At 38.9% G+C, this 17,773-nt stretch overlaps 1 protein-coding gene across 1 annotated transcript in view; it reads left to right on the forward strand.

Moving 5' to 3' along the window:
* Positions 1-17,773, forward strand: part of CPQ (carboxypeptidase Q) — a 523,193-nt gene that overhangs the window by 126,498 nt on the left and 378,922 nt on the right. The window contains exon 2 of the mRNA XM_032760098.2: positions 796-1,260. Coding sequence (XP_032615989.1) covers positions 828-1,260 — 433 coding nt within the window. The 5' untranslated portion in view covers positions 796-827. The remainder of the gene's footprint in view (positions 1-795; positions 1,261-17,773) is intronic.

Below are 17,773 nucleotides of genomic sequence, written 5' to 3' on the forward strand. Positions count from 1 at the left end.
AACCGGTACCTCAAGCAGAAATGCAGAAATCACCAGTCTTCTGTGTCGCTGGGGCTGGGAGCTGGAGACCGGAGCTGTTCCTATTCGGCCATCTTGGCTCCACCCCCTATCATTATTATTTTTATTATGTAGGTGGTGGATGTCAAACAGTTAAGTGGTAACAAAGCCCAGTCTTTTTATTAATTCTCTGCTTTTTGCAGTAGCTTAGACTTTTTCCTTTTAAAAACATACCACAGTTTGTGGCATCTAGTGGCTTCCAATAAATATCTTTTGAACATAAGCATAAAGTACTTTTCAAGCACAGATGAAGAAGCAATTATTTTTCTGAAGGGGGGATTGGTAAAAGTATCAAAAACAGATGACAGCTGAGAGGGCCTCAGTGGATGAGTCTGACAAGCAAAGAGGAGAGGAGAGAACACACCTGGTGGAGGGATAAAGGACACTCATTTGGATTATACTCTATTTAGGAGACTATACAGCAGGTACCACTGCCTTAGCCCTATCACTCCTACCACCACTTCTTTCTCTCCTTCCCAGGTCTTTTCTTGATTTATCCTTTTAGCATATTTTAAACAGGATTAATAGGTAACACGTGATTCTACAGTTTTAAGGGAGGTCAATCATTACCTCTTTACTTGTTCATTCCTCGGAGTAACAGTGCCTGAATTTGATGGTGGATGCTGGGCAGTGGTTGGGAAGGGAAGGGGAATGCTGGTTGAAAAGCAATCCCTGGGTTATGGGCAGATAGCTGTGAGATTCTTTTCCCCTAAAACATAATGTTTCTTATTTATGTAGATTATCTTAACAAGAAAACCAACTGGAAAAAAATGAAATTCCTTATCTTCGCATTTTTTGGTGGTGTTCACCTTTTATCCCTGTGCTCTGGGAAAGCTATATATAAGAATGGCATCTCTAAGAGGACTTTTCAAGAAATAAAAGAAGAAATAGCCAGCTATGGAGATGTTGCTAAAGCAATCATCAACCTAGCTGTTTATGGTAAAGCCCAGAACAGATCCTATGAGCGACTGGCACTTCTGGTTGATACTGTTGGACCCAGACTGAGTGGCTCCAAGAACCTAGAAAAAGCCATCCAAATTATGTACCAAAACCTGCAGCAAGATGGGCTGGAGAATGTTCACCTGGAGCCAGTGAGAATACCCCACTGGGAGAGGGGAGAAGAATCAGCTGTGATGGTGGAGCCAAGAATTCATAAGATAGCCATTCTGGGTCTTGGCAGCAGCAATGGGACTCCTCCAGAAGGTATTGTTTGTCTTTTCAGTTTGATTTGTATTTTATAAAACTAATGTCTTGGTGTAATTGAGTACAATATGCATGATTCATGTTATAATTTGGATAATTTCCTATTCCATTGGCTTAATGAGTTCTCTACCCTTTTTCGTCCTCCCATTTTTTGCTTCTGTTTCTTTTGTGAAAGAGAACTGATCATGTTGGATTGCTTTTTAAATGTAGAATCTGTAGCTACTGGTCCATGATACTTACCGGCCCTATCACTTTGTAATTGCTATCTAGTTAAACATTAGCATCGTTCTATAGATAATTGAAATATACATAAACAGGATACAAAAATGATGACTTCTTCCAAGTGGCCTCAGTGTGAATAATTTTTTAGAATTAATGATAGAGAATAGAACTTTGCACTCTGAATTGATTTAATTATTTTTATAGAGCTGAGGCTTCTACTGCAAGGAATTATCCAAGGTTGAGTTCTACCTTTACTTATAAGCACCCTGGATCAGCTTTGTCAGATAATATACAGTTAATGCCCAGATCAGGGATGTATATAGCCAGTCATCAGGGAGCTATCAGTTAGCCTTGAATATATCCATGGGCTAATTTCCGGTGGCAGAAGAATCAGTTTCTATTCTTTTGACTTTTTTGAATGCCAAGAGAAAGGCCTAGTGAAGAAGTACATTGTCAGTTTAAAACATTATTCATTGAGATACAATTCACATACTCTGATGTTCACACATTTAGAATGTACAGGCGATTTTCAATATATTCATAGAGTTGTGCAGCCACCACAGTCTAATTGTAGAACATTTTCATCACCACAAAAAGAAACTCTGTGACTATTAGCTGTCATTCTCCAGTCTACCTATATCCCAGCCCTAGGAAACCACTAATCTGCTTTCTGTCTTTATGGATTTGCTTATTCTGGGCATTTTATGTGAATGTGATCTTTCGTGAATGCTTTTTTTCATGTAGCATACTGTTTTCAGGTTCATCTATGTTGTCACATGTTTCAGTATTTCATTCTTTTTATTGCTCAATAATATTCCATTTTATGGATATACCACATTTTTATTTATCCATGCATCAGTTGATGGACATTGAGATTGTTTTCACCTTTAGGATATTATGAATAGTGCTGCTGTGAACATTCATGCACAAGTTTTTCATGTGAACATTTGTTTTCATTTCTCTTGGGCGTATACCAAGAAGTAGAATTGCTGGATCATATACCAGCTCTATGTTTAACTTTATGAGGTATTGCCAAACTGTTTTCTGAAGTGGCTGCACAGTTTTATGTACCCACTGACAATGTATTATAATTTTTCCACATGCTTGCCACCACTTGTTATTGTCTGTCTTCTTGGTTATAGCTATTCTAGTGGGTGTGGAGTGGTATCTCATTGTGGTTTTGATTTGCATTTCCCTAATGGCAAGTGATGTTGAGCATCCTTCCATGTTCTCACTCGCCATTTGTTTATCTTCTTTGGAGAAATGTGTATCCAAATTCATTGCCCAGTTTTTAATTGGACTATGAGATTTTTATTATAGAGTTTTAAAAGCTTTTTTATGTATCGTATATACAAGTCCCTTTTCATATATTTGATTTACTAATGTTCTCTCCCATTCTGAGGACTGTCTTTTCTTTTTCTTGATGGTAATATTTGCTACAGAAATATTTAATTTTTTATTTAGTCCAACTAATTTATTTCTTTTGTTGCCTGTGCTTTTGGTGTCATATCAAACCATTGCCTACACCATGGTCACAAACATTTACTACTACTACTGTAATATATCTAGGTATGTATATCTTTACTCTCATCTCATATTTTCTTCTAAGAGTTTTATGGCTGCCATTCTTAGATTTATATCTGTGAATTAATTGCATTAATTTTTGTATATGGTATAAGATAAGGCTTCAGCTTTCTTCTTTTGAATGTGGTCATTCAGTTGCCTCAGCTTCATTTGTTGAAAAGGCTATTCTTTCTCCTTTAATTTGGTGCATTACATTAATTGATTTTCAGATGTTAAACAAACCTTGCATTACTAGGATAAACCCCACTTGATTACAATACATAATCTTTTTTATATGGTGCTGAATTCAGTTTGGTAGTATTTTGCTTAATATTTTGCATTTATATCCATAGGGATATTGGCTTGTAGTTTCATTTTCTTGTAATGTCTTTTTATTTTATTTTATTTTTTTTGGTTTCAGAGTAAGACTGGCCTCATGAAATCAGTGGCAAAGTGTCACCTCACCTTCCATTCTTTGGAAGAGATTACAAATTACTGCTATTAATTCTTTAAATTTCTGGTAGAATTCACCAGTGAGGCAATCTCATTCAGGCTTTTCTTTGTGGGAAGATTTTTAATTATTAACTCAATTTCTTTACTTGTCTAATCAGATTTTCAGTTTCTTCTTGAGTCAGTTTTAGTAGTTTGTGTCTTTTGAGAAATGTATCTGTTTTATCTAAGTCATGTAATTTGTTGGTATACTGTTATTTATAGTATCTTATTAAAATTTTTTTATGTTTGTAAGGATAGGGGTCTAAATCACTGCTGTCACTTGCTTTTGGGGAGAACAACTGTTTAGATTTTTCTAGCAGCAAATTCTCTGAGCCTTTATTCATCTTTATCTCTTTATTTAACCTTCAGTTTTGAAAGATAGTTTTACTGGACATGAGATTCTTAGTTGACAGGTTTGTTTTTCTTTTCTTTCTTTCTTTTTCTTTTTTTTTACTTTTAGCACTTTGAATACATTATCCATCCCATTGCCTTCTGGACTCCATTGTTTCTTTTTCTTTCTTCCTTTTTTTTTTTTTTTTTTTGAGATGGAGTTTCACTCTTGTTGCCTAGGCTGAAGTGCAATGTCACAATCTCAGCTCACTGCAATCTCCACTTCCCCAGTTCAAGTGATTCTCCTGCCTCAGCCTCCCAAGTAGCTGGGATTACAGGTGCACACCACCATGCCCAGCTATTTTTTTGTATTTTTAGTAGAGATGAGGTTTCACCATTTTGGACAGGCTTGTCTCGAACTCCTGGATTCAGGTGATCCACCTGCCTAGACTTCCCAAAGTGATGGGATTACAGGCTTGAGCCACCATGCCTGGCCTGGACTCCATTTTTTTGATGAGATGTCAGCTGTTACTGTTTTGGAGGTTTCCTTGGATGTGATGAGTCATGTCTTCTTTATTGCTTTCAAGGTTTTCTTTTTCTTTTTGATTTTTATTTATTTTGACTCTAATGTATCTAGGTATGTATATCTTTATTCTCATCTTACTTGGAGGTTGTTGATTTTCTTGGGTGTGTAGATTGAAGTTTTTCATCAAATTTGAAAAGTTTTCAGCTATTGTTTTCACAAATTCTTCTTCCTTTTTTTCTTTTTCCTCTGCTTCTGGTACTTCCATTTACAGTGTGTTGGTGATTTAATGATGTCCCATATTTCTCTTAGGCTCTGCTCATTTTTCTTTGTTCTTTATTTTCTTTGTTCTTCAGATTGTATAACCTCTATCAATCTATCACCAAGCTTACTGATTCTTTCTTCTATTAGCTTAAAGCTACTATTGAGCCTCTATACTGAATTTGTCTTTTTAGTTATTAATACATTTAAACTCCAGAACTTCTCTTTGGTCTTTTTAAAAAATAATTTCTGTGTCTTTACTGATATTTTTTATTTGATGAGATGTTGTCATCATATCTGCCTTTAGTTCTTTAAGTATGGTTTCTTTTAGTTCGTTGAATATTTCAATAATAGCTGCTTTGAAGTGTTTGCTATATCCTACTTCTGGGCCCCCTAAAAGACAGTTTCTACTGCCTACTTCTTTTTTTTCTGGTGTATGGGTTGTACTTTATTGTATCTTTTTATGCCATAGTTTTAAAAACAGAAAACCTGAATATTTAAAATAATAATTTAAAATAATATTTTATGGCAACTCTGGATACTGACTTGTCTTCCTCCCTTTCCCCCATCTATTTACTTGGTCGTTCATTTGTTTAATCGCTTGACTGTACTAACTCTGTGACGTCTATTTCTCCTCCACTGTTCAGCTTCTGATGTTCCTGTTTAGATTGTTTTTCTTTTTTCTTTTTTGTTTTTCTTTTAGCTGGGTCCCTATGAGTCACCCATAGGTCTGCATAAGCCACTTATTGGTCAAAGGTTATGCTTAGGTTCCTTTAGACAGTTATGTTTTTACTCTTTGCCATTCGATGTTTTTATGGCTTGGAGTCTGTTATTACAACTTAAGAAGTTTATTTTTTCCCCCAACTTTGGCCAAAGCCAGATGCCTTGGAAGTTCCTTTTCTAATCACTTCTGAGAGGGTCCGGCCTTGGGCATGCACACAGCCTTCCAGATTACCAGAATGCAAGTAATTTTATTTTAAAGCATAGCTTAATAGTATTTTCTCCAGGGTCAGAATAGCTTATTTTTTAGCCAGTGTTTGCTCAGAGGTTGTCCTTAAACACCTTGAGTGAGTGAGGCTTCTGCTCTTTGTTGATGGATCTGTGTGCAGCTTGGGAAATGTTTTCAAGTCTGACTCGTGTTGTTTTGATTGTTCCTGAGTAGGTATAACCTAGGACATGTGTGTAGATTTTCAACCCCCAGGATTTACTGGGATCCCAAGAAGGCCCTTCTTGGTTGTTTCTTTCCTTGGTTCTTTCTGTTAAAGCTACGGTTGTTCTGCCATTTTGCTTGTTGCTAGCAGTATCATGAAGCTACCAGCACCCCCTTAATTGTTCTTCACCAAGCTCTCCATTATTTTCAGCAACACCCTTAGGCAGGGAATTCTCCATTCTCTGCACTAAATGAAGTCACTAACATCAGTAAGAACTATGGAGCTCTTCATCCTTATGGCTTCTCTCTTCCCCCAGGGGAACATTCGTGCTACTGCATGGGAGCTAGATGCAGTGATAGTGGCACCACCCAATGTCACCCAGAATGATATCCCTAGTGGATGATAAGAAGGGAGGAGGTAGTTCTCAGCCTTGTTGGCTTGCAGCTTCCAGTGTGGGACCACCTCCTATGAGTGAGCTGAGAAAGGGGTGATCAGAGTCTTAGTATTCTTGATGGCTACTTAGGGTGGAGTTTCCACCCTATGAGTAGGACTTGGGTAGAGGAATGGTGCCTCAGTTCTGTTGGCATTGCTTGACTAGAACAGAGGTTCTACCACAAGGTAATGGGGTTGGGGAATGAGAAACACTGGTAGCCTGTCCTTCCAAAGGTGAAACTATAGCCCTAAACTGAGAATTGGGTGGAGGGAAAGCCCTCATGTTCTTCTCTGCACTTGGTCAGAATACAGTACCTGTAGCAGAGTTTCTGTAACATGGAGCTGGGGGTGGGAGAGGAAAGCAGATCATGACCCAGATGCCACAGACTCTTACTGTTCTCGTCAAGACTTGGTAAATTTTCTTGGATGGATGTTGTCCTTTGCTGTATGCCCTTAGGAGAGTTTTGAGAGACACTAAATTATTTTTTTAATGATTTTTCCCACTAAATATTTTGTGGGGTGAAGATCTGCTGAGTTACTCATGCTGCCATGCTGGAAGAATCACTGGGATAGCCAGTTTTGATCTCTCTAAGGCTGCATGAATGGGTGGTAGAATTCTCCAAGGTATTAGGGAGCTCCTTAGCTTGGGTTCTATAGTGTTAGTCAGTTTTCTTCAGTTGCCTTCTGTTAAATGCTAATCTATGTTAGACACCAACTTAAATCCTCCTTTTTAAGCTCTCTCAATTGTCCAATTATCTGAAAAGGATTAGCACTTTTTTTCCCAGGTGAAAGAACCTGACTCCAAGAGGTTGTGTAATTTACCAAGGATTGCACAACTGGTAAGAGGCCTTGTTTGGGCATGAACAACTGTCAAACTCCAGAGTTTGTGCTTTTAGTCATTAGACTATATTGCCTCACATACAAATATTTTAATGTTGTTTCCATTTATAAGATTACTATTTTTAGCCATGTAGCTGAAGCAGATCTGTTTCAAAAGCCGTTGATACCTGTACTGTGACAGCAGAATATATTGGTTTCTGTGTGTTTTTTTAAAGAAAGTTTTCTTATTCCCATTTCTTTCTCATCGTCATTTCTCATTCTACAACTGGGCCTCCTCTTTCCTGGCTACCTGCCTGGTATTGAAAACTAAGCCAAGTTACTGATTGCTCCTGAGACCTTCAGAACCCAGGGGATGTGAATTTTACTCACCGGAATCTATTCTGGTTTTCCAAGACTCACTTTCACTCCACTCCTTGTTCCATGGGGCTCAAAGTAGATAAACAGTTGTCTGGCAACTGGACTATTTTAAGCTCTGAAGAGACTGGAGAGTTAGGCTGGACCAGGTGTGGAAAATTCCCACAGGAGACAGTGTAAAGTTGTCATAACAGGATCTCTAACCCAGGCAGAGTGGTGCAGAGCTTAACTTCTAGCCTCTCTCTCAGGAAACCTGTCTTCTCACTTTGGCTTACCACTAACTAGTTGTGTGACCTTGGTTGCCATTTAATCATCATGGCCTTGATTTTGTGACCTGTGAAATGAGAGATGGTTGGAATTTTGAGTCTGTAAGGTCTCCTCTAGATTGGAAAGGGTAATTTTTATGAGAATCCATAAGGGATCACTGAAGCTAGAATTCACAAGAGCTGGATTCTGCCAACTATATGTGATGGAGTAGGTTCTCTGTTTAACCAGATTTTTAAACTGTTTAATTCTAGACTTAAGTATTACAGTATGTATGTTAGTTTATCCACTCTTCTCGACTTCAGTATTACAGTAGGTATGTTAGTTTATTCACATGGCAGGATTGAGAGCTCTGTGAGTTATCTGTGGAGAGTTTGAAGAAGGCAGATATACAAGCAGGCCAAGTCCAAAGAGATGAAGGACAAACTTACAAGACAGGAGAAAGCACAATCTCCAATCAGTCCTGAGATAACATAGCATACATCAGATTTGAATGGACCAAGTAAAAGAATGAGAATCAACAGTCACATCCAGGACAGGCTGACATATGTGCAAGAAAGAGGAACTTGGGCAGACTATGTGGTTCTTTTCCAGCAGACATAACCCTGGGTCTTCATGGTTTATGGTCTCTGAGCCCAACACAGCAGGTCATTGAGTATTTATTAATCCTCAGTGGAGACTGACATCTCTACTGAAATACAGGGCTTTCTTAAAATTTTAGGATTGTATGTTTCTATTATGTTTAGTGTATGTTTTATTATGTTTGTATGCCATATTACGTTATGTTTTATTGTATGTTTTATATTAGTTTGGGGGCTCCTGGCAGCCTGAACTGAGTCTTATCCATTTCTGTATTCTCAACATCTAGCATCATACTCAGTAAAATAGTAGTTACTCATTTAGTTTACTCATTTATTTGAGAAACAGTGGATTTTTAAGGTAGTTCTTTCCTTGGGGTATTATTCACTTGTACTAAAATAAAGCCTTCTTCTACATTGTATTAGTCTGTTCTCATGCTGCTATGAAGAAATACTGAGACTGGCTAATTTATAGACGAAAGAGGTTTAATTGAATCACAGTTCCACATGGTTGGGGAGGCCTCAGGAAAGTTACAATCATGGCAGAAGGCACTCCTTCAAAGGGCGGAAGGAGAGAATGAGTGGCAAGCAAAGCGGAAAAAGCCCCGTATAAAACCGTCAGATCTTATGAGAATTCACTCACTATCACAAGAACAGCATGGGGGTTACTACCCCCATGATTCAATTACCTCTCACTGAGTCCCTCGATAAGATTTGGGTGGGACACAGCCAAGCCATATACATAATGAATGATGATGCTGTTGGGCCATCATCATTTATTCAGAATTTCCCTGATTATAAAATTAATACTTGCTTATTATAGAAAGCATGTACATAAATATAAAAATAATAAAAATAATCTGTATTAGTCCATTTTCATGCTGCTTATAAAGACATACCCAAGACTGGGCAATTTACAAAAGAAAAGAGGTTTATTAGACTTACAGTTCCACGTGGCTTTGGAGGCCTCACAATCATGGCAGAAGGTGAAAGGCACATCTCACATGGTGGCAGACAAGAGAAGAGAGCTTGTGCAGGGAACTCCTCTTTTTAAAACCATGAGATCTTGTGAGACTTACTCACTATCATGAGAACAGCATGGGAAAGACCTGCCCTCATGATTCAGTTACCTCCCACTGGGTCCTTCCCACAACATGTGGAAATTCAAGATCAGAGTTGGGCCGAGACATAGTCAAACCATATCATTCTGACTTGGCCCCTCCAAAATCTCATGTCCTCACATTTCAAAACCAGTCATGCTTTCCCAACAGTTTGCCAAAATCTTAACTCATTTCAGCATTAACTAAAAAGTCCACAGTCCAAAGTCTCATCCGAGACAAGGAAAGTCCTGTCCACTTATAAGCCTGCAAAATCAAAAGCAAGCTGCTTACTTCCTAGATACAATGGGGGTACAGGCATTGGGTAAATACAGCCATTCCAAATGGGGGAAATTGGCCAAAACAATGGGGCTACAGGCTCCATGCAAGTCCAAAATCCAGCAGGGCAGCCAAATCTTAAATCTTCAAAATGATCTCCTTTGACTCTATGTCTCACATCTAGGTCATGCCAATGCAAAATGTGGGTTGCCACGGTCTTGGGCAGCTCCATCCTTCCAGGCTGCTTTCATGGGCTGGTGTTGCGTGTCTGCAGTTTTTCCAGGTGCACGGTGCAAGCTGTTGGTGGATCTGTCATTCTGGGGTCTTGAGGACAGTGGCCCTCTTTTCACAGCTCCACTAGGTGGTGCCACAGTAGGGACTCTGTGTGGGGGCTCTGATCCTACCTTTCCCTTCTGCATTGCCCTAGTGGAGGTTCTCCATGAGAGCACTGGCCCTGCAGCAAACTTCTGCCTGGACATCCAGATGTTTCCATACATCCTCTGAAATTTAGGTGGAGGTTCCCAAACCCCAATTCTTGACTCCTGTGCACTGGCAGGCTCAACATCATGTGGAAGATGCCAAGGTGTGAGGCTTGTGCCCTCTAAGCCATGGTTCAGATTCTACATTGGCTCCTTTCAGCCACAACTAGAGTGACTGGAACGTAGGTCACCAAGTCCCTCGATGGCACACAACATGAGGATCCTGGGCCCAGCCCATGAAACCACTTTTTCCTCCTAGGCCTTCAGGCCTGCGATGGGAGGAGCTGCCTTGAAGACCTCTGACATGCCCTGGAGACATTTTCCCCATTGTTTTGGGGATTAACATTCAGCTCCTCATTATTTATGCAAATTTCTTCAGCCAGCTTGGATTTCTCCTCAGAAAATGGGATTTTCTTTACTATCACATTGTCAGGCTGCAAATTTTCCAAGCTTTTATGCTCTGCTTCCCTTATAAAACTGAATGCCTTTAACAGCACCCAAGTCACCTCTTGAATGCTTTGCTGCTTAGAGATTTCTTCTGCCAGATACCCTAAATCATCTCTCTCAAGTTCAAAGTTCCACAAATTGCTAGGGTGGGGGCAAAATGCCACCACTCTCTTTGCTAAAACATGACAAGAATCATCTTTGCTCCATTTCCCAACAAGTTCCTCATCTCCATCTGAAACCACCTCAGCCTGCACTTCATTGTCCATATTATTATGAGCATTTTGGTCAAAGCCATTTCAACAAGTCTCCAGGGAGTTCCACACTTTCCCACATTTTCCTGTCTTCTTCTGAGCCCTCCATACTATTCCAACCTCTGCCTGTTACCCAGTTCCAAAGTTGCTTCCACATTTTTGGGTATCTTTTCAGCAGTGCCCCACTCTACTGGTACCAATTTACTGTATTAGTCCATTTTCATGCTGCTGATAAAGACATACCAAAGACTGGGCAATTTACAAAAGAAAGAGATTTACTAGACTTACAGTTCCACATGGTTGGGGAAGTCTCACAATCATGGTGGAAGGTGAAAGGCATTTCTCACATGGTGGCAGACAAGAGAAGAGAACTTGTGCAGGACATTCCCCCTTTTAAAACCATGAGATCTTATGAGACTTTTTCACTACCACCAGAACAGCACAGGAAGCCCTGCCCCCATGATTCAATTACCTCTCACCAGATCCCTCCCACAACACGTGGAAATTCAAGATGAAATTTGGGTGGGGACACAGCCAAACCATATAATCACCTATGATATTTTCCTCTAGAGAGTCATTGCTATCATTTCTATTTTTCCTTTTGATATTTCTATATGCATATGTATTTTATTTTATAAACTTGTGTTCACACTGCATATAGTTTGTGTCCTTTTATCTTATATATCATGAACATTTACCACATACTAGTAAATATCTTTTTAAATAAGTTTTAATGGCTACCAAATTTAAATATGCAACAATTAATATAACGCCTTGTTATTGGAAACTAGATTATTTTCTTATTTTTTTCTCTTCTTTTTTTTTTTTTTTTTTTTTTTTTTGAGACGGAGTCTCGCTCTTTCACCCAGGCTGGAGTGCAGCGGCGCGATCTCCGCTCACTGCAAGCTCCGCCTCCCGGGTTCACGCCATTCTCCTGCCTCAGCCTCTCCGAGTAGCTGGGACTACAGGCGCCTGCCACCACGCCCGGCTAATTTTTTGTACTTTTAGTAGAGACGGGGTTTCACCGTGGTCTCGATCTCCTGACCTCGTGATCCGCCCGCCCCGGCCTCCCAAAGTGCTGGGATTACAAGCGTGAGCCACCGCGCCCGGCCATTTTTTTCTCTTCTTTTAAACAGCATAGCTATAAAATCTTTTAATGTAGAAAGAAGTATGGACTTTTAAAGGAATTTTTATGTTTTTAATAAGTGATATATAAAGGAGAAATCATTGGTATATTCTAGGAAGTTGTAGGAGAGTAGAAACGATTAGTTTTGAAACTGCTTATATAGATGTAAAAAATGCCAATAAAGTTCTTAGAAGCTGTTTTATTTTTTAGTGGTTTTAGTTGTTTAAAAATGTTAACACAATAGATATGTAAACATTATATATAATGTACATTTTAATGATACAATGTAAATATATATATTTTAATTACTTTAAATTATTAATGTACATATTGATACATTTATATTCTTGATATATTTTGTTAAACTGTTTTCCAGATTGTACACACCTATTCTCTTATTAGCAGTGTATCTTCAAAACCCTGCACCTTCACCTGCATGGGTATTTTTTCCTAATCTTTGCCAATTTGATGAATCAAAAGTGGTATTTCCCTATTATTTTACTTTGTATACCTTTGCTTATTGTTCAGGTTAATATTTTCATAGGTTTATTGGAAACATATTTTTCTTCTTTAAATTATTTGAGCATATCCCTTGCTCATTTTTCTGCTGGTGCTTTAATGATAATTCTAATTGATGAATAATAATTCATTATTAATGAATTATTTTAATAAATCAATTTTAATTGATTGTCCTATCTTATTCAAATTGAGTGTTTTAAAAGATATTAAGATGGTTTGCATTGATATATCACCTTCTTTTTCATTTTTTCTTAAAAATGTATTTCTTTCTGTTTTTTTAGGATGACTAGAATGTAGTTAATAGACTACAAAACAGCAAAGTTGACTAACTTCCACTCCCTCTCCCCTAGAAAAGTGCTCTAAGGAACAGTTCTTTAGGTTCGCTTACACAGACTTTGGAACATCAGTGTCATTGTTCGAAGATTGGTGAATGACATGCTTTTGAATATGTACCTGCAAACTTAAGGTTTCAGTCTAGCTAGACTTGGATTTTGAGCTGCGTATATGGATTGGTACTTCTGCTGGTTTATGTCAAACTGTGTGTACCTCATGACTTTTCCTTTTGGGAATAATATAGGAGTGAGAGGAAGGACAGGTAGAGAGCACTGGATTGAGCTCAATGTGCAGAGTTGAGTGGATAGTTAATGCTCAGCTGTGGAGATTAGCATCTCCTCTAACAGCTTTAACCAGCTATGAATATCTTACAGGATTTTAAATGGTTTACAGAATCACTGGGTAAGCTAATGATGCAGATTTTAAATTGAGCTTCTCAGGAATGAATTTGAGAATAATTCTGTAGAACCAGGCTACCAAGATTGCTTTTGCCTTTCCTAGATTAAGCAATGGCCTTTGTCAGAAAACTGCCACAGAAAATCTAGAGATTTTCACAATGGTACTTGTCTCTGAAACAGCAGAAAACAGTCTCTGTCTAATTCCTCCTTTCCAGATCTTGTTCAAGTGCAAAAAATTGGTGACACTTAAATTACTTCTAGAACCCTAACTGTAGAAAATCCCAGGAATGTAGTTCTTAGGTTTTCAGTCTTTGTGGCTCAGAAAAGCACATTCGAAGGACCTTGAATGGATGTTGAATGCCAACTCTCCATATCTAACACAATACTCATTTTATTATGTCCCTTAGTCAACAATATGATATGGACTTTTTTGCATAAATAAACAAGAACAGATTGCCATTGGTTATATAGTACAAGTAACACTACCAATAGCATTATGGTCCTCTGTGGTTATAGGATTAGAATGAATTTAATAGGACAAAAAGGAATATAGAGCATAATCATGAAAGGGGATATCTCCAGGGGCATTCTGATGGATTGAAGGGAAATTGTTCTAGGCTGTTTGTCACATTTGCCATATAAGTTAAAGTAGGTTCGGCTGGGTGCGGTGGCTCACACTTCTAATCTTAGCGCTTTGGGAGGCTGAGGCGGGTGGATCACCTGAGGTTAGGAGTTTGAGACCAGCCTGAGCAACACAGTGAAACTCCCTCTTTACTAAAAACTACAAAAATTGCCAGGCGCGGTGGCTCACGCCTGTAATCCTAGCACCTTGGGAGGCTGAGGCAGGCGGATCACGAGGTCAGGAGATCAAGACCATCCTGGCTAATATGGTGAAACCCAGTCTCTACTAAAAATGCAAAAAATTAGCCAGGCTTGGTGGCAGGTGCCTGTAGTCCCAGCTACTCTGGAGGCTGAGGCAGGAGAATGGCGTGAACCCGGGAGGCAGAGCTTGCACTCCAGCCTGGGGGACAGAGCAAGACTCCGTCTCAAAAAAAAAAACAAACCAAAAAAAAAACAAAAAAACCTACAAAAATTAGCCGGCTGTGGTAGTGCACACCTATAGTCTGAGCTACTCAGGAGGCTAAGGCAGGAGAATTGCTTGAACCTGGGAGGTGGAGGTTGCAGTGAGCCTAGATCATGCCACTGCACTCCAGCCTGGGCAGCAGAGCAAGATTCCATCTCAAAAAAAAAAAAAAAAAAAGCTAAAGTAGGTTATCCTTCATTTTTTTTTTTAATTATTATTATACTTTAAGTTTTAGGGTACATGTGCACAATGTGCAGGTTTGCTACATATGTATACATGTGCCATGTTGGTGTGCTGCACCCATTAACTCGTCATTTAGCATTAGGTATATCTCCTAATGCTATCCCTCCCCCCTCCCCCCACCCCACAACAGTCCCCAGAGTGTGATGTTCCCCTTCCTGTGTCCATGAGTTCTCATTGTTCAATTCCGACCTATGAGTGAGAACATGCGGTGTTTGGTTTTTTGTCCTTGTGATAGTTTACCAAGAATGATGGTTTCCAGTTTCATCCATGTCCCTACAAAGGACGTGAACTCATCATTTTTTATGGCTGCATAGTATTCCATGGTGTATATGTGCCACATTTTCTTAATCCAGTCTATCGTTGTTGGACATTTGGGTTGGTTCCAAGTCTTTGCTATTGTGAATAGTGCCGCAATAAACATACGTGTGCCTGTGTCTTTATAGCAGCATGATTTGTAGTCCTTTGGGTATATACCCAGTAATGGGATGGCTGGGTCAAATGGTATTTCTAGTTCTAGATCCCTGAGGAATCGCCACACTGACTTCCACAATGGTTGAACTAGTTTACAGTCCCACCAACAGTGTAAAAGTGTTCCTATTTCTCCACATCCTCTCCAGCACCTGTTGTTTCCTGACTTTTTAATGATGGCCATTCTAACTGGTGTGAGATGGTATCTCATTGTGGTTTTGATTTGCATTTCTCTGATGGCCAGTGATGATGAGCATTTTTTCATGTGTTTTTTTGGCTGCATAAATGTCTTCCTTTGAGAAATGTCTGTTCATGTCCTTTGCCCACTTTTTGATGGGGTTGTTTGTTTTTTTCTTGTAAATTTGTTTGAGTTTATTGTAAATTCTGGATATTAGCCCTTTGTCAGATGGGTAGGTTGCAAAAATTTTCTCTGTTCACTCTGATGGTTGCCTGTTCACTCTGATGGTAGTTTCTTTTGCTGTGCAGAAGCTCTTTAGTTTAATTAGATCCCAATTGTCAATTTTGGTTTTTGTTGCCATTGCTTTTGGTGTTTTAGATATGAAGTCCTTGCCCATGCCTATGTCCTGAATGGTATTGCCTAGGTTTTCTTCTAGGGTTTTTATGGTTTTAGGTCTAACATGTAAGTCTTTAATCCATCTTCAATTAATTTTTGTATAAGGTGTAAGGAAGGGATCCAGTTGCAGCTTTCTACGTATGGCTAGCCAGTTTTCCCAGCACCATTTATTAAATAGGGAATCCTTTCCCCATTGCTTCTTTTTGTCAGGTTTGTCAAAGATCAGATAGTTGTAGATATGCAGCGATATTTCTGAGGGCTCTGTTCTTTTCCATTGATCTATGTCTCTGTTTTGGTACCAGTACCATGCTGTTTTGGTTACTGTAGCCTTGTAGTATAGTTTGAAGTCAGGTAGTGTGATGCCTCTGGCTTTGTTCTTTTGGCTTAGGATTGACTTGGTGATGCAGGCTCTTTTTTCATTCCATATGAACTTTAAAGTAGTTTTTTCCAATTCTGTGAAGAAAGTCATTGGTAGCTTGATGGGGATGGTATTGAATCTATAAATTACCTTGGGCAGTATGGCCATTTTCATGATATTGATTCTTCCAACCCATGAGCATGGAATGGTCTTCCATTTGTTTGTATCCTCTTTGATTTCATTGAGCAGTGGTTTGTAGTTCTCCTTGAAGAGGTCCTTCACATCCCTTGTAAGTTGGATTCCTAGGTATTTGATTCTCTTTGAAGCAATAGTGAATGGGAGTTCACTCATGATTTGGCTCTCTGTTTGTCTGTTATTGGTGTACAAGAATGCTTGTGATTTTTGTACATCGATTTTGTATCCTGAGACTTTGCTGTAGTTGCTTATGAGCTTAAGGAGATTTTGGGCTGAGACAATGGGGTTTTCTAGATATACAATCATGTCATCTGCAAACAGGGACAGTTTGACTTCCTCTTTTCCTAATTGAATACCCTTTATTTCCTTCTCCTGCCTGATTGCCCTGGCCAGAACTTCCAGCACTATGTTGGATAGGAGTGGTGAGAGAGGGTATCCCTGTCTTGTGCCAGTTTTCAAAGGGAATGCTTCCAGTTTTTGCCCATTCAGTATGATATTGGCTGTGGGTTTGTCATAGATAGCTCTTATTATTTTGAGATACGTCCCATCAATACCTAATTTATTGAGAGTTTTTAGCATGAAGGGTTGTTGAATTTTTTCAAAGGCATTTTCTGCATCTATTGAGATAATCATGTGGTTTTTGTCTTTGGTTTTGTTTATATGCTGGATTACATTTATTGATTTGCGTATGTTGAACCAGCCTTGCATCCCAGGGATGAAGCCCACTTGATCATGGTGGATAAGCTTTTTGATGTGCTGCTGGATTTGGTTTGCCAGTATTTTATTGAGGATTTTTGCATCAATGTTCATCAAGGTTATTGGTCTAAAATTCTCTTTTTTGGTTGTGTCTCTGCCAGGCTTTGGTATCAGGACGATGCTGGCCTCATAAAATGAGTTAGGAGGATTCCCCGTTTTTCTACTGATTGAAATAGTTTCAGAAGGAATGGTACCAGTTCCTCCTTGTACCTCTGGTAGAATTCGGCTGTGAATCCATCTGGTCCTGGACTCTTTTTGGTTGGTAAGCTATTGATTATTGCCACAATTTCAGAGCCTGTTATTGGTCTATTCAGAGATTCAACTTCTTCCTGGTTTAGTCTTGGGAGGGTGTATTTGTCGAGGAATTTATCCATTTCTTCTAGATTTTCTAGTTTATTTGCGTAGAGGTGTTTGTAGTATTTTCTGATGGTAGATTGTATTTCTGTGGGATCAGTGGTGATATCCCCTTTATCATTTTTTATTGAGTCTATTTGATTCTTCTCTCTTTTCTTCTTTATTAGTCTTGCTAGTGGTCCATCAATTTTGTTGATCTTTTCAAAAAACCAGCTCCTGGATTCATTAATTTTTTGAAGGGTTTTTTGTGTCTCTATTTCCTTCAGTTCTGCTCTGATTTTAGTTATTTCTTGCCTTCTGCTAGCTTTTGAATGTGTTTGCTCTTGCTTGTCTAGTTCTTTTAATTGTGATGTTAGGGTGTCAATTTTGGATCTTTCCTGCTTTCTTTTGTGGGCATTTAGTGCTATAAATTTCCCTCTACACGCTGCTTTGAATTTGTCCCAGAGATTCTGGTATGTTGCGTCTTTGTTCTCGTTGGTTTCAAAGAACATCTTTATTTCTGCCTTCATTTCGTTATGTACCCAGTAGTCATTTAGGAGCAG

Source organism: Hylobates moloch, unplaced genomic scaffold (genome assembly GCF_009828535.3).
Source record: "Hylobates moloch isolate HMO894 unplaced genomic scaffold, HMol_V3 SCAFFOLD_9, whole genome shotgun sequence".
NCBI classification, from domain to species: domain Eukaryota; kingdom Metazoa; phylum Chordata; class Mammalia; order Primates; family Hylobatidae; genus Hylobates; species Hylobates moloch.